We start from the raw sequence: 20,509 nt of genomic DNA on the forward strand, positions 1-20,509 counted from the left end.
AGTGGGAGCAATCCCCTCTCGCGAGAGATGGAGGACTCGAGCAATGAGATCCTCCGAAATAGAAACAGAGACATTTGCTACAGTTCCTTGAATACCACCGCCACCCCGTGTGACGGTCCTATAGGATTCTCTAACTAACCCTGGGTATGTAGGGAGGTCAAGGGAACAAAAATGATCTAAGCCTTGGGCCCTAAGGTGATGCCCTAGTGTGAACCCTTCCCAAGAGAGGAAGTCAAAGTTAACCTTCCTTCCGGTGGAGACAACCCTCCCGACACACGGACGCGAGGGAATCGACCTAGGCGGAGAAGGAACTGAAGGTGGTGGCCTCACGGGTTCGTTCCGCGCCTTCGACCGTCTCTCGGCGCCGCTCGCTGTGAGAGGTCTCTTTCGGCTAGGGACGACAGCTTTCCTAGGCATTTTTGACCTAACAAGAATGGAAATACGAGAAAAAGGGAGGAAACAATGGAGAAAGGATGAAGAAAGAGGTCAGAGACGAGGTAGGAGACGACTCTAGGGTTTTTGGAACAGTGGCGGCCGAAAAAGAAAGTTTGGAAAAATCATTTCGATTAGGGTTAAAAGATGGATTTCCGACCTAGAGTCGACTCGAGTAAAGTGCGAGTCGACTCGACCTCGAGTCGACTCCTGAATATGCGCGAGTCGACTCGCCCCCGAGTCGACTCTTAAATTCATTCGAGTCGACTCGAACTCTGGCACATACTCAAAATCTCAGTTAATTTTGTGCCAAAAGAGAGAGATATGGAAATCTTTAGAACTTAAGGAATAATTTGATGATCACAGACATGAAATCCTATATCCAACATAAGCTAATCATCAAAATCAATGAATTATAGAAGAGTATCACAGGAATGGATCAATCACTCCTAACCCTCTTCTAAGAATACAAAATCGATCTTCACTCAAGGGTTTTGTGAAGATATCAGCAATTTGATCATCAGTACAAACAAATTCAAACATCACATCACCATTTAACACATGATCTCTTATGAAGTGATGTCTTATCTAAATATGTTTAGTTCTTGAGTGCTGAATTGAATTTTTAGTTAGATTTATGGCACTTGTATTATCATAATTTATGAAAATCTTATCTGGTTTAATGCCATAATCTTCAAGTTGTTGCTTGATCCATAAAATTTGAGCACAACAACTCCCAGCAGCAACATATTCGGCTTCCGCCGTAGATAGTGCAACCGAGTTTTGTTTCTTGCTAAACCATGAAATTAAGTTCTTTCCTAAAAATTGACATGACCCGCTGGTGCTTTTTCTATCAAGTTTACAACCAGCGAAGTCGGAATCAGTGTACCCTATTAAGTTTATGTTTGATTCTTTAGAGTAACATAAACCTATGTCTTTTGTTCCTATTAGATATTTAAAAATTTTCTTAACTGCAATTAGGTGTGATTCCTTAGAATTAGATTGATACCTAGCACACATGCATACACTAAACATGATATCAGGTCTACTTGCTGTAAGATATAATAATTATCCGATCATATCTCTATACAGCTTTTGATCTACTGACTTACCTGATTTATCTTTGTCTAGTTTGCATGATGAGCTCATGGGAGTGCCAATTGACTTGTTTCCATCTATATCAAATTTCTTTAGCATTTCCTTGATGTACTTAGCTTGATTGATGAAAATTTCTTCCTTAGATTGTTTGATTTAAAGTCCAAGGAAGTAGTTCAATTCTTCCATCATGCTCATCTCAAATTCACTCTGCATTAATTCAGCAAATTCTTTGCAAAGACGATTGTTAGTAGCACCAAAAATAATATCATCTAAATAAATCTGCACTACTAACATATCTTTGTTTTTCTTTTTCAAAAATAAGGTTGTGTCTACATTCCCTCTAAAAAATTCATAATCTAATAGAAATTTGCTAAGTCTTTCATACCATGCTCTAGGAGCTTGTTTTAGACCATAAAGTATTTTATTTAATTTATAAACATGGTTGGGGTATTGATGATTTTCAAAATCAGGATGTTGTTCTACATAAACCTTCTCATTAATATACCCATTCAAGAAAGCACTTTTTTGTTGGGAACCCGCCCATGCCGCAGAAAATTCAAAAAAATTCAGATGCAGCAGAAGAGGCATGTGCGGGATCAACCGTTCATCGCATGAACGTTGTTTAAAAACCGTTCGTAGATAGATAAGGATTAAAAACTTTTAAATAACATTAGAAGATCAGATCTTCACCTTTGTGCGGGTAGATGATCACCGCAAACTGATGATCGTGGTTTAGGATGAAGGTTCGCTTGAAGCCGTTCAAGTGCCCGGCCTCTATGGGTATCCACACGAAGCAGAAAACCAATCCAAGCTTTCTATCTCCCCGGGGTGCTAGCTCCCTTGTAAAGATAACTTTGATGGCTGATATCCTCCCTTTCAATCAATCCTTGATTGTGCTTGGGAGGAGGAAGAAGAAGGATGAAGAGAAGAAGAGGAACGAAGCCCTGCAGCCTTCTTTTTCTTCCTTGCGTTGGAACCAAACGGTGGTGGAAGAAGGAGGCCACCAAGATCCTTTTCTTCCCTTTGTTGTTGGTGGCTGAAAAGAGAGGAGAGGAGGGTGGCCACGTGATGGAGAGGAGGAGGGCTTCACTTATCATTAGGGCACCTCCTTTCAAAGCCTTATAAAGGCATCTAGGGCTCCTATTTGGTTTAGTCCAAATCATGAATCAATTGGGTTCAATCTATACTAGTCCTAATCCAATTAGAACTTGAATGAACCATGACTCAATTGAAATCTTCAATCCTAATCCAATTAGGAGTCATGTTGATTCATTAGATTAATAATAATTAGGACTTAAGAAATCCTAATCCAATTAGGACTTGTTTAATTCTAGTCCTAATCCAATTAGGACTCTAATTTGAATTCGAAGTCCTAATCTAATTAGGACTCTAGGAATCCTACTCCAAGTAGGAATCCAAATTTAATTCAAAACTCCTAATCTAATTAGGATTGTAGGAATCCTACTCCAAGTAGGAATCCCAGTCCTACTCTAAATAGGATCCCAGTCCAAGTAGGAATTCCAGTCCAAGTAGGAATCTCAGTCCAAGTAGGATTTCTAGTCCTAATCCAATTAGGACTCTAGGAATCCTACTCCAAGTAGGACTCTTGTTTTAAGTCCAATTAATTAATTCTCTTTGTTCCTTCTTCAGCTTATTATCAATCAAATTGATTATTTGTGATTTCTAATCACGATTCAACCATCGGATCGGTCAATGCCTCTAGTGTGTGTGACCCCATAGGTTCTACTCTGACTGGTAGTGAGATATATTGTGATCTCTATCACAATATCATTGAAAACTCCTTTCAATAGGTCGGAACGATTCCAACTCTACTCATTAGGGCTTATCGATCATCGAGATAATCCCTATGAGTCCCACCATCCACCAATGACACCTAACAGCATGTAGTGGCTACCCAGCAGAATAGAATGATGAACCTCTAGGTGCAGTTATCATGTGATACAGTCCTTCTATCGTGGATCCCTACAGGATGGAGGTCATGGATAACTCGTCAAACCCCTTCGTCTGTCATATGTCAAGATTTATTTGACTCGAGTTCGATAGTGGAAAACTCTTTCTCCACTTTATATTACTGCCCTGGCCAAGGTCTTAGAACTCAGTCTAACAAATCACATAGGATCACTCCTCTTCTATCAAGGTCGATAGATTCTATGTAAGTGCATACCCTACTCCTACAGTGAACTTACTGCAGCCAATCTACACTACAAGGACCCATATGACTAGAGACCATGTATACGTGTAGTCAAACTACAATAACCTCACTGTGAGTAGCCGAAGCACCGCAGGTCAAAGGACCAGTCATACTACTGCAACATCAAGCAAGTCACTGACGAGTGGATAGACGTCCAAGTAACTTCTTGTCTTGGTCACGCTCAGTACCCTTGTTCTCTAACAAGCACCTGCACTATTACTTCAGTGTCCCTACACTGTGGACTCAAGTCTCGTCCATCTAGAAGGAAAGTGATCTGTGCACTGATCGGATCGATCACCGTCCTCGTGATGATCCATTGATCAGGAGCATTTAGAAATTAATCACCAATGATACATGGCTCAAATTCTCAACTCTTGAGAATATGCATCATCATCTTATTAATTTCTTGGACGATTCATAGACACATAATTAATATGAATGAAAAGATGCCTTTTATTTATTCAATAATAAATAGTCAAGTACAAAATTATGTCCCTAGAATTAACAATGTGTCAGCCAGATTGGCTTCTAGGGCATACATCTAACACTTTTTACATCCATTTGAAATAATTTGAAATCTTTAAAATATGCAAATGCTAGTAACAATCTAATTGCCTCAAGTCTAGCCACAGGAGCAAAGGTCTCATCAAAATCTATACCTTCTTGATTATAGCCCTTTGCTACTAGTCTAGCCTTGTTCCTAATCACAACTCTATTTTTATCAAGTTTATTTTTGTACACCCATTTAGTTCCAATTTTTGAATATTTAGAGGGTCTTTCAACTAAGTTCCAAACTTTGGTTCTTGTAAATTGGTTAAGTTCCTCTTGCATAGCATTTATCGAATTTACATCATTTTTAGCTTCTTCAATGTTTTTAAGTTCTAAATGTGAAACAAATGCAAGATGATTATTTAAGTTTCTAAGAGAGGTTCTAGTCCTAACAGGTTGAGATGGATCATCTAAGATTAACTCTTCAGGATGACCGTGAGCATACCTCCAAGCCTTTGTAAGCCCATGTTCAGCAATTACCTCTTGGCTTGTTGAAATCTCTTCAATTTGCTTCGGTTCATCCTCTTGTAAGGTCATGTCATCCAACTTTTCTTCAAGTATCCCTGCATCATCATCAAAAGCTACTCTCTTGCTAGAGGATGCGTCATTAAACTCATCAAAAACAACATGAATAGAATCTTCAATAACAAGGGTTCTTTTGTTGAAGACTCTATATGCCTTACTTGATATAGAATATCCCAAAAAGATACCTTCATCAGATTTGGAATCAAATTTACCTAAGTTATCTTTGCCATTATTATGAATGAAACACCTACAACCAAAAACATGAAAGTAGTTTACTTTGGGTTTTCTATTTATCCAAAGTTCGTAAGGTGTTTTCTTTATAATTGGTCTCAATAGAACTCTACTTAGAATAAAACATGATGTGTTAATAGCTTCACCCCAAAAATATTTTGGGAGATCACTTTCCCACAACATGGTCCTAGCCATTTTTTCTAGGGTTCTATTCTTTCTTTCCACAACTCCATTTTGTTGTGGAGTCCTAGGTGCAGAAAAATTATGAGTTGTTCCCTTTTTACTACAAAATTTTTCAAATAGATGATTTTCAAATTTCATTCTATGATCACTCCTAATAGCTATAACTGAAGTATTTTTTGCGTTTGTTACTTTCTTATGAAATTTCTTAAATATTGAAAATGCTTCATCTTTATGAGCTAAAAATATGACCCATGTGTATCTAAAAAAATCATCTACTATGACAAGACCATACTTGTTTCCACCAAGGCTTGTGGTTCTAGTTGGTCCGAAAAGGTCCATGTGAAGTAGCTCAAGAGGTTTAGTAGTAGAGACACAATTTATGGACTTAAAAGAGTTTCTAGATTGTTTGCCAAATTGACATGCTTTACAAATTTTATTTTTCTCAAATTTCAGCTTTGGCAAACCAATCACAGAATCTCTTTTAATTAATTTAGATAATGCGTCCATGCTTGCGTGACCTAATTTATGATGCCATAACCAACTTGCCTCACTGAGCTTAGTATCATTAGCTACTAAGCAGTGGCTATTTTTAACAAGATCCTCAAGATCTACTACATAAACATTGCCACGTCTTAGTCCTTTGAACACTAAGCTATTGTCAATTGAATTGATTATGATGCACATAGATGGCCTAAACAAAACATCAAAACCTTTATCGCATAATTGACTAACGCTAAGTAAATTATGCTTGAGACCATCTACAAACCGAACAATATCAATAAAGGTTGAAGGTGTGATTTGTATTTTACCGATATCCATGATGTGATTTTGGTTATTGTCTCCAAAAGTCACCGCACCTCCTTTCTTAGACTCTAGGATGAAGAATTGCTCCTTATCACCCGTCATGTGTCTTGAGCAGCCACTATCCAAGTACCAACAGTGTTTATTGAGCTTGGCTGCAAGACACTCCTACACAAAGAAATCATACAATCTTAGGTACCCAAGTTTTCTTGGGTCCTTCAAGGTTAGTTATGTTGGTTCTTTTTGGAACCCAAATCTTTTTAATCTTTATTTTAGCTTCTGTTTTTCTATGGTTACATATATTAACTTTATGTCCTACTCTACCACAACAAAAATAGGTTACATTTTTAGTTTTACTTTCACCGGCTTTTACGAAGAAGTTTTTAAGAAATTTTTGCTTGTTCTTGGGCTTATACCCTAACCCTGCTCTATTAAACACAGCTCTTCGACTATTAAGGATCATATCAAATTTTTCAGAGCTATAGGTAAATTTCTCAACAATAGGTTTATATTTTTCAAGTTCTTTGGTTAATTTCAAGTTTTCTTCACTCAACGATTTAACATTAGTAATTGAATTATCTTTTAAAGTATGATTACTATTTTTAAGTTCGAACATTTCTTTAGTTAGACTTTCTTTATCTTTAATTAAGGCATCAGTTTTTTGAGTTAGCAATTGGTTGCTTGTTTTAAGTTCTAAATATTCTTTGACAATACAGTCCTTTTTCTTAATCAATTTATCATTTTTATGAATGTAGGACTGATTGGCTAGCTTCATTTCTTTGTTTTTAAGACATCATACAACTCTTCAAAGGTAAAATCTAAATGTGTTTCAGATACTGCCTCATTTTTGTTTGCCATAAAGCAGAAATTGATCTTTTTCTCTTGTTCCTCTTCCGATGATGATGATGACTTATCGGAGTCAGTCTAGGTGGAGACAAGAGCTTTCTTCTTCTTGTATTTGTTGCACTTCTTCAGCAAGGGACAGTCGGCTCTGAAATGTTTCAACTTCTTGCATTCATAGCATCTGATTCCCTCACTTTTCCTTTCATTACCTTTATCCTTGTTGAAGAAACTCGAAGGAACTCTCCTCTTATGGAAGAACTTCTTCCGATTGATGAATCTTCTGAATTTTCGCACAAGAAGAGCCTCTTCGTCATCTTCCTCATTGTCTTCTTCTTCACTGCTGCTACTGCAAGAAAAATCCTTATTAGAAGAAGTAGACTAGAGGGCAATTACCTTTTTCTTATGGGAGGATTCTTCTTCGCTGTGTTGTTTCAGTGTGAGCTCATGCGTCATTAGAGATCCAAGAAGCTCCTCGAGTGGCAGCTTGTTCAAGTCTTTTGCTTCTTGGATTGCCGTGACCTTGGCTTCCCATGACCTTGGTAAAGAGCAAAGAATTTTTCTGACAAGATCACTGTTAGTATAACTTTTGCCAAGGCTTTTTAAGCCATTGATAATATCAGTAAATCTTGTGAACATGCAAGAAATGGTTTCATTAGACTCCATTTTAAATAGTTCATATTTGTGAACTAGCATGTTAATTTTAGATTCTTTGACTTGATTTGTGCCCTCGTGGGTCACTTCAAGTCTATCCCAGTCACAATAAAGAACATTCATTGCTTTGGCATTTAGTTGTGCCTTCCTTCTATCATTATCATCCCAATCTTTTTCAAGCTTGGGTATAGCAATGTTATCAACATAGATAGAAGGAATATGTGGTCCATTAATTATGATGCTCCAAACATCATAATCTTGGGCTTGGATAAATATCCTCATTCTAGCCTTTCAATAGGTATAGTTAGCTCCATTGAACAATAGAGGCCTATTGGTGGATTGCCCCTCACAAGGAAAAGATCTAAAAGAGGTTGTCATCTTAATCTTTTACTCTTTTTTAGGATTGGAACACCAATCGATATAAGAGCACCTGCTCTGATACCACTTGTTGCCCAAGGAGACAACCCAAGAGGGAGAGTGAATTGGGTTTTAATTAAATTGACCAATTAAAAATATAATGAGTAATTAACTAAATCTATTGCAAGCAAATTAGTTAGTTTACTAGATGCAGTGAGTGAAGAGAGAGAAAGAGACAACAACCAATACAAACACAGAAAAGTTTATAGTAGTTCGGAGCCAACTCTTGCTTCTACGTCCACTCTCCAAGTCGCACTTGGGAGTACACTATAATTCCTAGGATTACAGCCGGTTGTTTTACAAGCTCACAACCCAACTTGTTGTTTTCACGAGATTACAACGAACTCGGTCGGTTTTCACAGGCTCACCGACTAGAACCACCCGATTGTTTTTCCGGGTTCACAATCAAACTCAGTTGGTTTTTTCCGGTTCACCAACCACAACCTTACACCGTTGGTTTTATCTTTGGCTCACCAACAAACCTTACAACCCTTGATTCAATCTCTAGAAAAATAAAGTTTGGGAATTCACAAAGAAATCTTCTAAAAAGCAAATGTGAGAACAATATAAGCAAAGTAAAATTAGAAGCCCTCAAACAAATTTTAGATGGGGAAGTAGGGACTTCTCGATTTCTGAGTCTCCTCTTGAAAGTACTGAAGGTTGAAGGACAGTAGTAGAGCCTTGAATGCGAAGGAAACACTTCTCGGATTGAGTTGAATGCACCTCTTCCTTCTTTTGCTTGTATTTACTCTTAAGAAGCTCTTGGTAGTTGAAATGCTTTAATACTCAGATAGAATAGCTCTCTTGTTGTCTACTACTGTTCACTCTGGCTATTTAAGTGGTTTCACTCGAAAACTAGCCGTTAGAGAGTGATATGGAGCCATTCTGTCCCGTCTGCACATCCTGACAATGTATCCGTTGGGATCGGAGTCGACTCGTGCGATCTGGAGTCGACTCGACTGTTGCTGGAGTCGACTCATTCTTTACTGGAGACGACTCGCCCATTGTTCAAGATTTGAATTAAAGTGCTTGTCCCATCCTGCAGTCGACTCGGACCAAACCTCGAGTCGACTTGCCAACATCTGGAGATGACTCGGGCACTTAGGGGTCGGCTTGTTCTCAGGGTTCCAGAAATCCATCTTTCTGTTTTTCTTCCTCGAGTCGACTCGGGTTTTCTTGGAGTCGACTCGGCTGTCTTGAGAGGCGACTCGAGATCTTCGGGAGACGACTCGTTCTCAGAGTCCGAAAAACCGATTCTCTATCTATTGAACTGATCTGCCTCGGAGTCGACTCGCGCTTTGTTAGAGTCGACTCGGCTGACTTGGGAGTCGACTCGGCTGACTTGGGAGTCGACTCGGCTGACTCTTGGAGTCAACTCGTTCACAGGGTTTCCGAGATTGGTTCTCTGCCTTTCAAACTGCTTTTCTCTGGGAGTCGACTCGGACATAATTAGGAGTCGACTCGCCAAACGTCGGAGTCGACTCGTGACCTTCTGGAGTCGACTCGGTAATAGGGTCTAAAATCCATCGTTCTGTCTTTCTGTCTTTCTGTCTGTTACCATTTGGAGTTGACTCGGAACCGTCGGGAGTCGACTCGGCAAGCATCGGAGTCGACTCGAAATCTTTTAGAGTCGACTCGCTGACAGTGTCTGAAACTCTTCTTTCTGTCTTTCTGTCTTTTCTCAGTCGGAGTCGACTCGTAGAGTACCGGAGTCGACTCGAGCTTGTGCCAGAACCTTTAAACCACTCGAAGTCGACTCATAATTTTTCAGAGTCGACTCGGAATGCAGACTTTGGTTTAAATTGAGTCCAATACTTATCCAAATTACTTTGAACCAGAGCTTGAGGCACTTAACTAGAAATTCACACATATTTGCCTGAAACACTAGATTGAATTCATTAGTACAATATAAAATATACTCAATAGGTTGACGATTGTCTTTCAGGACACAATTTACAACACTAAAGCCTAAGCCATCCCCTCAAGGAGATAACTTCCACACTAGATAATTTTGTCCTCATGAGAAAACTAAGTCCACGTCAAACATAATTTCCTCCACATCAGATCATCTCTAGTGAGCCATGATTGAAATTAGGTGGATGTTGGGCCTATTTGAGCGATGTGCAAAATGAAAGGCCGATATTGCAGTAATTCGAAATGTAGGCGGTATTTGCAATTCTATACAAAATGCAAAAGGATATTTTCTTTTAGCCTCCAAAAAAATCCCTTGATCCCCTCACCCTCACTCTCACCTCCGAGATTCTTTCAATAGACAGATCTCATAGAAGAAACTATCTCCTCCACACACCTCTGTGCAATCAAAGGCATATTTGCTCCTAATCCACTCCTTGTTAAGAAACATGGCTCGAGCCCTACCTCCTTCTTGATCAAGCTGCTAAAGGGAATATAGCGTGTGGCATAATGGGTAGTTGTCGCCCTCAGCATATCTCCCCAAGTTTACTTCCTCATTAGTGCCAACACCTATTTGTGATTATATATTAATCTTGCAATGGCTTGGCATATCTCCACTATCTATTTCACTCTTTGAAGCTTGCCAATACCCTCAAAGATCAGAAAATGCAGTAAGCAATAATGCCAGGATGTGGCTAAAGTAGAATCACTTTCCAGTAGCCCTCCATAAATCCATCTTATCCTCCTTTAACATGCTATAAATTCTCTATTGATATATGTGTCGCTACTCGGGAAGGCATGTGGACTCAGATCTAATGTAGTTGCCCCTGATCTTGACACATCCCTGCTCTTTCTTCCCTTGCCTACCATTGAAGGCCCAGAATTTGGATGTTATTTAGCTGACACATGGAACTCCAACTAATTGGATTCTCCTCAAACCCTAACTTGGCATAGCAGACCCTAAACTGTAACCCTCTTCATACTGTAATGGTCCAAATGGAGCTTTGTGTCTTGCGACCTTATCCATCCCTCACTGCTCCTCCCTACTAGCCCGGACGGCAGCTTGAATTTGGGCTTTCTTCATGTTAGCTGGGTCAGACAACTCATCAAATGCTAGATCCTTTAAGTGATAGGATGGTGGCCTTGTTAACCACATATCCAACTCGACCTATTTTTGTAGAGATCTCATCTTCCCTTCCATGAAGTCTTGAACCTATCTGAAAAGTTGATAGACCTCTTTGGGACATTTCTTCTAGACCATAACATCAAAATACCTACTAACTTGGTGTTGGTGACCCACCCCTTCCAAATAAAGAAACACTATTTGCACCTCCAATACCACCAATGATGATGGCCACTTACTACCTTACCATGTTGTAACCCAATATTCTGTGGCTTACCTTTCCTGCTTTATGGCTATTGCTAACTAATTAATCTTAAAATTTTTAAAACCACTTATCATTAACCCCAAAAAATAGTTGCATTAATTATCATTATGCACTTATAAAATATCCATGATTTTCATGTATTAATTCTAATTTTTAATTTAAAATTACTTAAAATAGAAAATTTTAAAAATTAAAAGTGCTAGTTATCTCAAAAATTACTTTTAAACTATACTTGCATATTCTAAATTTACATAAATTTTCATTTATTAATATTCTTATATTTTTTTATTCACATAAATATGTATAAATTGCTTAACTATTGAGACACTCCAAAAAAATCTATCTGAAGTACCTTTACATGCTATAGAATTTTTATTAAAAATAATACCTAATATAAAAAAATCTAAAATATTAAATTCTAGTTTCAATTAACGTAGCCTCTAATAAGAGGTACTATATACATTTTCAGGCCATATTAAATGCTAACAACTTAACTAATTTGAGAATTACTTTAACTTTTATTCGAGAAGCAATTAAGGAGCTAAAAAATAATCAAATTGTTGTCAAAATAGGATTGCAAATAGCATGTTACTAATTTTTGAAATCTAACATCTTTTTTATTTTCTTTTTAATTTTTATCAAAAAATATATTAATATAAAAAATGGAATCAAAAAATTAAACAAGTTATGACATTGTTTTGATTTAAAATCTATGATATATCATGAAAACAGGCCAAATGCAAAATTTGAACAATTTTTTTTCATATTTTCTCGATTTCTAACTATTAGGATGTAATAGAAAAAATCTAGCTATTTTCTCAAACCGGTATAAAGCCCTTATAGGACCGAACTGTTCAAAATCTAGCAGTTTCAAAATTGTATATCCTAGTAAATATCATTCCAGTCCAAAGATCAAGACCACAAACTATCACAGTTCATGATTAGCACGATACAGTACCGGCCAAATCAAACTGTTCTATGCGAAACCTAAAAACAAGCATGTGAAAGGCAACAAAGAAAAACAAGCAACTATACAACAACCAACAGTCGTAATATTAATCTTTGTTAGTATTCCTTAAATTATTTATCAACGAATCAAAGATGTAAAGTACTTATTTTGACCTTGATTTTGCTTTTTTTTTCCTCAAAAAACCAAAAAACAAAATTAAAAAGTAATGATTTTATTTGCTTTCGAAAAAAATGAAGATTCAAATAAGAAAAAAGCATAAGGTTCCACAAATGCTACCTTCAACATAAAATCTCCATCCCCAGGTAATATTCCTCTAATGTGTAGAGAAACCGAAACAGAGACAACAATGATGCAAAACATGCCCTCAGCTGTTCTATATTGTCTCAGTTCCTCTAAATCATTGTGTTGAAAAAAAAAATTCAACTAATCCTTGAAGAATTTCAAGAATGTTATTCCTATGGCCCTTATTTGGTCTGGTCAGTGATGGACGAAGCTGTGTCAGGCACATGCCCTCACAGTTACTGACGTGGCTAACAGGATAAATAACTTCCGAACACATAGTTATCAGGATCTGTTGTCTGTCAGGTGACAACTTCGATGTTCCGCAGACAGACATCTGAACCTTCAAAACCATTAAATCAATCTACAAGTCAGTAATTTTTCACCTACACTGCATGATAAATGTCCTTAAAAAATCCAAAAAATGATGGATGATTGCAGTCCCCCAAACTCCAAGAAACTCCAGAGAAAAAAAATTAGAAATGATGCTTCTCTGGAACATACGTTATTATTTACATCAATCAGAGAGGAAACAGTGTCGTCTATGACTTGAGGACCGCTCCTTCTGTTATCTTCCAGCTAGACTTGGAACAGGCCATCTCATACCTGGTGGTGTAGGTAGTGCTGTAGGAATCATTGTTCTCTGGGTGAGCATTGTCCGTCAGTTGGGCTGCTTCCTGAATTGTTGCCTCCACTGTAGCTCGACGGCCATCCAAAGAACAATCACACTATCAATAGTCACACCTAATAGGGTGTACCGCCATAACCAACCATGTTGCACAATCTCTGTAGCTCGATCAGTCCATATCTTTAGCATTCGGCCATCCAGAACCTGTCAATGTCCCAAGGATGTGTATTATGATTAAACTTTGCAAGAAATAACTGTGTGAATCAGAAGGAAAAATACCACAGCCCCATTAACATAAGCTGATTTTTCTATGCCGTTACTCATCAAAAGAAACCCTTACATCTACCGTCTGACATGATGCATAGTTACGCGGTCAAGGAAACCAGGTTGATCAGGCATACAGGCACAAAATACATGCTCGCATAGGCATGCACATTCACATGTATTCGGAATTTGTTCTTCATGCATGTGAGCAATTGGATAGTCACAAAATATTTCACATGAGCATGACTTGCAGAAACAGAATGCAAGGCAACATGGAACTAAACCCAGGAGTAACAAGCTTACTGCACTTACGTGTACAGACAACAAGAAATTTTACTGCTGTCGTTGATTTTGTTTCTGATCTCAAGAATCTCATTTTGAGCATGAGATAACAATCTATTTGATGTTTGACTCCCACTGGTGCAACACAAGTTCTTATCAATTTTAATTCAGCCAATGCCCATTCAAGTGAGACTATTTACCAGTCATCAGATAAAGCAAGATACCAACCTGCATTCAAACTGGCATCAGCCATTCTAATGATATAACTGATTTTTATTTGGCTACAAAGTTTGAAGACCACCTATCTTTAGTAATTTTCTGGTTATTTAAGTAATGACAACTGTTATTAGTCAATCTTCGAAAGAAAATTGGATAATAAAAGCAAAATAACAGCATTACCTGGCAAAATCATTGTTCACCAATTAAAATTAGTATTTCTGTATATGTATTAAGTCGATTAAGATATAAAACTAATATAGCATTTTTTTCATGTTGAGATATTAAGTCAAAAGCAGATTGGTATGATATCCATGAGATCAATCAGATCCATGAAATAGTGGGCAGTCATTACATGCTCACACATGCCCTCCAAGAAGGGAACTGATTTGCACACTGATTAGCTGGGTTTGCATGCACTTGTGCTCAACCAATATCTAAACATTTCACTGGTTTTGATTTCCCATGGAGTTTCAGCAGTTCACATAGGCTGATGAGTTGGCTCAATTTTCATAAGATGAATGAAACTGCCTATGGGCATTCTATGATAATATTACAAAAAACACGGCAACAATTAGAAGTTATAGTGATGGCCATATACAAAATGCTGTTGCACTATTAGCTGTCACACAAAGAGGTGCCGGACCATAATAATGACCGTCATAATGTTACGATAGTGGTTATTTAAACCATAGGTTCAAGTCCAAAACCAAAACCAGAAAACCTTATTCTAACAAGTTGAAGTTAGTCTTGTGAATCCTTCTTCCATTCATTAATGGGTATATTTGAACGATTCAAATCCGATGAGAGTGCCCCGGTTTCCCTGTGAAAGGAGATGCATCCCAACCCATCCCTTCCTGGCAGCTATCCTAGTCGGATGTCTCGGTGCTTCCTTGGGATGCCCTTCTTTATATTTTCTAATTTTTTAATTTATCTTAGTCATTTTATTATTTTATTTATTTTTAAATGTATTTGGAGTTCAAATATTAATGTATTTATGGTAAATTGACTCTATTTAGGATCAAAAGCCATGTAATAATCTTTATCTAGTTTCTTTGTATTTATTTTCTCAAAAATTTCAAAAATAATCTTCAACAAACCTTATTAACAACTTTAGCTATTAAGGTACATGCTAAAACTAGAATGGTGTCTATATCATGGCTAGCCTTCATTATTGAAAAGATGTCAAAAATGAAAATATAATTAACTGAATAAAGCCTAATAAACTATATTTCAATGTTACATAAAATAAATTCATGAGTTTAACTTACATGTTTCAAACTCACTGCTAATCTAACATGGAATGTCTATGGCACTCATATGGAACTGCTTCATGTTCATAAATAGGTCATTGAAAACAATGCCAGTTGAGCCCATTCTTGCTACTCATACACATCTCATATTGTCCGAGATGACCCTTTTGATAATACTTCAGCAAAAACCGGTCATCCCAGCTTAGAGTAATAAGAGGTGGCACCATACAGTGACTCTAGAGCTTATCCGTGTAAAGGTGGGTCCTATATAGAAGTATACCCTTAAAGATATGTAAGAAAGGAATGACCATAACAAGCATTCTGACTATTTGATGCATCAACAGATCCTGCTTCTGGTTGATGATGATGACTTGACTTGCTTGACTCCAAACCTACCATCCGATCTTCCTGATCCATCTACACCATAAACTCCGGGTGTTCTCGATGTCGGTGTATTCCTCAGTTATCCTCAACTTCTTAAAATGATCCAGAATATCCATGGATAGTGTACCGCATCATGCAACAATTTTGGCCCACCTCCTATATGCCAGCCACTCGTTACCCTCACATCTAGTCTGGGCCTAGTTCCACAGTCTTGGTCCTGTGTGGCATGAGTGAACTCTGTCACGCCAATGAATGGACTGATCCTTTGTCCCTCATCACAAACTCCACTTTGACCGCCATGATCACCAAATCCATCATCATTCAAGCTATCATTATCATCATTGTTGGTATCCAAGATCTAGGCAAACCAGGACTTGATGGCTCAGTCATCTCACTACTATTGTCCTTGACTGGCACTTTGTCAACTGGCCTGATTAGATCAACTGATACCTTCCCCTTCCACTTGGACTTCTTGCAAATTTGCTCAATCCCACCTCTCTGACTCCCTCTCGAGGCCCACCCAGCCTCCATCTATTGAATTGCCCTAACTCCCCTGCTAATATCAACACCTTACTTGTACTTGGAGGATAGCATGTTATGCCTTGAACCAAACATCCTGTGAACAAATTGATTCTTAGAATCCTTAGACTTCCTACTGCTTGACCCATCATGCTCATCAGTCCCCTACGTCCCTCACTGAATAGGAGATAAGTGAGAGGCTGCCCATATTAGGCTCTTTCCTCTCACTCACATATTTAGCCATAGTCTCACATTATAGTGGACAAAAACTAGATCCCGCAGTCTCTATAAGGTTAGGCGATTTTGCCGTTTCACAAGGATTAAGGCAAATGTGCTCCAGTTACACTTGCATCTGCTTGACAAGATGATCTCTAAAGGAATCTGAATGGCAGTCTTTTCCAGATTTGGTTCATGCCTCACTGGACCCACCATTCCCCAGCAATCAAATAATACACAGCTATATGACACAAATATTGGAAAAGGGAAACACTATATTTGTGCATCATTGAGGACAGATAAGACACTCAAATGGAGAGGTATTGCAATTGGCTTGTAACCCTCATTTATCCTTCATTGAATAATTTGTGGATGGTATTTACAATTTATTAATACTGTCCTAATATTTCTTATGTAGTCTGCTCCTAAATCTTTTGTAACAGTATAACCATAAGATAAGGAGCTTGAGATTGATATGAGAAATGCGGTGTATAGCTAGAAGATGGCAAAAACTTGGTTGCAAATGCTATAAGCGAGGCAATAAAGAGTAGACGACTATGACTAATGGTGTACTTGCGCATTGTTATTAGCTTATTGAAATTAGACGACTGCTAATGGGAAGTCTATGTTGACCGGGCAGGAGAGTTTTTTGAGAGAGAGAGGGAAACTTTGGAGACCCAAGGAGCATAGAAATCAATATCTAAAATGTCACCAGGCATGATTAGCAAAAAATTTGTTTCTACTTTATTATCTACGTTCAGCTAAGGACTTGAGTGCTTATATAGTGGTCTTATATGATTGAAACGGAGTGGCAAGTCCAATGAGGCACATGTACACCAACTTGAGAAAGATTGTTTATTTGGGGTCCTCTCACAAACAATCTCATCAAGTGGATGCATGGACAACCGGAATACATTTATCCTAGTCCATATAGAAAGACAATTACCTACCTTAAGGAGATTGCAAGATCTAGTTTTTGTCCACTAAAGTATGAGGCTAAGGCTCAAGTTTGTGAATGAGGGAAAAGATCCTAAGCAAGATAACCTATTCAACGAGGATTCTATCCACGAAAAGGATAACCATGTGCCATGCTACGTTGCAGATCAAGAAGCACGGGACCTACCAATGCTGGACAAGCCAAGAGATCCTACCTGACCATCTAAAACAATAGCATGAGAATCAAGGGTGCAAGATCGGGACTGATGGGTAAGCCTTTCACTTATCTCCTATTTAGAGTAGGGCACAAAGGATTAGAGGGAAAATGGATCTCGTAGCAGGTGGACTGGGGATTCTGATTAACAATTTGATCATAGGATGTTTAGTTCAGGGCATGCAAGCCTCCAAGGCTAAATAGGGCACTGAGGCTAGCAAAGGAGGTATGCCAAGTCAATAGGTCAAGGAAGTCAAAGCTGGGATTCGAGTAGAGCAGCAAGAAATCCAAGTTGAAGGGTAAAGTGCTAGTTGATCCAATGGGATCGACAATGAGAACCCAAGCCATTAGAATCCCTTTGCTTAGATCAACTTGTGATGCCAGCAAATGATGATGATGATAGGTTGAGGTCTTGATGAATTTGGTGATCATTGTGGTCAGGTGGAGTTAGCCATGAAGCACAAGCTTTCTGAAAGATGTAAGGATATCAGGTCTTTCCTTACTACTTCATCCCATGAGATTTTCTACCTTTACCCTCTTATAATATACCAAATCATTGGTTTGTACTAGTGCATCCCTCAGCCTATATATCCAAACCATCTAAAATTGTCCTTCTCTCAATATGTTCACAATTGGTGCTACCTTTGCCTTTTACGAATGACATCAGTTCTTATTCTATCTTTTATTGTATTACCATATATCTATCTTAACATTCTCATTTCGGTCACATACATCTTATACACATTTTCTAAATTTTCCAACATAATGCACGATAAAAGCATTACCTGTCATAAGTTGTCCTAAAAAAATTTTCCTTCAATTTAAACGAGTATCTTATGATCACATAATACCCCAATTGTACTTCTCCACTTTATTTAACTAGTTTCAATTTTATGGATAACATTCTCTTCAAATTGATTGTATGATATTTTTCTGTCACAGCCTAAATCTCGCTCAATCCCCTCTTCCAAAGTTTTATAGTATAGCTCATGAGTTTTAATACTATGATAGTTAGAACAAATTTTGCCATATTACCTTTATTCTGATAAATTGGCATTATAGTACTCTTCCTCCATTTATCAGACATCATCATATTTTTTAAAAATCTTACTAAACAAATTATTCAATCAAAGTTACTCCCACATCACATAAACACTTCCAAATAAGGGATTTCATCAAGTCCAACTATTTTTCCTATTTTCATGTTTTTTTAGTCTTCTTTACCTCATACTCTAATTGATGCAGCGAAAAAAGGAAGAAAGAGCAATTAGATCAATGAGGTTATGCTTCGAAGATCAATACATAAATAGAAAAAACTCGATTTAGGAATCCTTCACTTGGTGAAAAAAATTCTCTTGAAAAGAATTTTATTAATATCTTAAAGACTGCCCCTTACAATGAATTATATGCATAATTATAGGACATGATGCCCTCATCCTAATTGGGGCATTAAACCTGATACAGAATGATACTCGAAATAGAACTAGACAACTAGAAAATATACTAGAATTATTCTATTTGTGATACTCGAAATAGAATTCGACAACTAGAAAATATACTAGAATTCTTCTACTACAAATATGAAAACCTGGCTAAAATTTGATAATGTTTCTAATGAAAAATTTATAAAAATAATCTACCAAAAACTTCTAAATCTTATTCATTCACATGCTCGCTAATAGGATGGAAATAAATCAAATATTTGCTTACTGCAGCCTTCGCTCGTGAATTCACTGGCTAATCTGATGCTTGGCACGATCTAGTTGGTTATAGTACCTATTGGTTGCACCCTATGCTGCATTATGCTCCCCAGGTTGGAGAAAATTCACCCTCGAATTCAATTCTTCATTAGATGTATCACCACGATATAGCATGAGATGCCTAACATTGCAGATATCATGGGTGTAAATATAACTCGGGTAGCTTCAGGCGGTAGGCATTTATCACTGATCTTCTCTATAATCTCACAAGGTCCAACCTTACCAAGAGCGAGTTTTCCCTATTCTCCAGATGGTGGGTGGTCCCTAGTAATGATAGCTCATACATAGTCACCATCCTCGAATATCACTATGTGTTTACGCTCATCCACATGCTACGTCTATTTGATTCTTCAAACTTCCCATGCATCTAAGCATGTATATCGTGAAGCTTTTGCACCATATCTTCACCTTGCAAGCTAGCTTGACCAGGTTATGTGATTGGTGCCAAGTCCAAAGCACATATTGGGTTCCAACCATACACAATCGAAAAAGAACTGAAACTTATTGATCTATGATGGATCTATTCAATGCAAACTCTGCTTGGGCAAGCATCTGATCCCACTATCTCGGATTCTTACCAACCAAAGTTCGCAGTATGTTTCCCTAAGTGTTCCTACCTCAGTGTGCCCATAAGTCTATGGGTGGTAAGCATTGCTAAATGAAAGTCATTCCAAGCAGGGTCGGCGAATAGTCCAAACCAGATTGTTCCCGATCATACCAAGTCGTCCTAGCAGCGGTCCCGAAACGGGTCTGGCAACGAAAACGAAACCGTTGTCGGAGGGGGAGAAGGAGAAGAAAAGAGAGGAAAAGAGAGAGCGAGCGGGGGAGGGAGAGAGAGGGAGAGGGAGGCCGGCAAAGGGTCGTCGGAGGCCACAGTCGTTCCCCGGTTTCATTTGAATCAGGGTCCGGCCGCTAAAAAATTTTGCATTTTAAGTGAACCTTGCCCGGGCGCCAGCCTCCCTTTCTCCGCTTTTCTCTCTCTTTTTTCCTATCTCCCATTCGCCCTCTCCCGCCGCCTCCTCTACTGTGTCGATACAGGCCCGGCACGGCACGATATGGGCCCGTACCGACCAGTACCGTCGGACAACCGAGCCAGTGCCTAGTATCGGCACAGCAGACTGTGGTTCCCAAGTCTTTGCCATATGCTCCTCCAAAAATGTGACACAAACTTTGGGTCCCCATTTGAGATGATCGATATCGGAACTCCCTAGAGCCCTACCACCTCTTGAAAAAATAGTCCTGCAATGAAAGATGCATCCATTATCTTCCTATATGCAATGAAATGAGCCATCTTGGAAAAAGATCTACCAGCACAAAGACTGAGTCAAAGCGATGCTGAGTCCTTAG

General features: G+C 38.2%; 1 protein-coding gene across 1 annotated transcript in view; it reads right to left on the reverse strand.

The window, feature by feature from the left end:
• Window positions 1-12,754: 12,754 nt before the first annotated feature.
• LOC103697595 (protein ACCUMULATION AND REPLICATION OF CHLOROPLASTS 6, chloroplastic) overlaps window positions 12,755-20,509 on the reverse strand; it is a 51,913-nt gene continuing 44,158 nt past the window's right edge. The window contains 2 exon segments of the mRNA XM_039117008.1: window positions 12,755-13,208; window positions 13,211-13,322. Coding sequence (XP_038972936.1) covers window positions 13,033-13,208; window positions 13,211-13,322 — 288 coding nt within the window. The 3' untranslated portion in view covers window positions 12,755-13,032.

The sequence above is a fragment of the Phoenix dactylifera genome, unplaced genomic scaffold (genome assembly GCF_009389715.1).
Source record: "Phoenix dactylifera cultivar Barhee BC4 unplaced genomic scaffold, palm_55x_up_171113_PBpolish2nd_filt_p 000159F, whole genome shotgun sequence".
NCBI classification, from domain to species: Eukaryota; Viridiplantae; Streptophyta; class Magnoliopsida; order Arecales; family Arecaceae; genus Phoenix; species Phoenix dactylifera.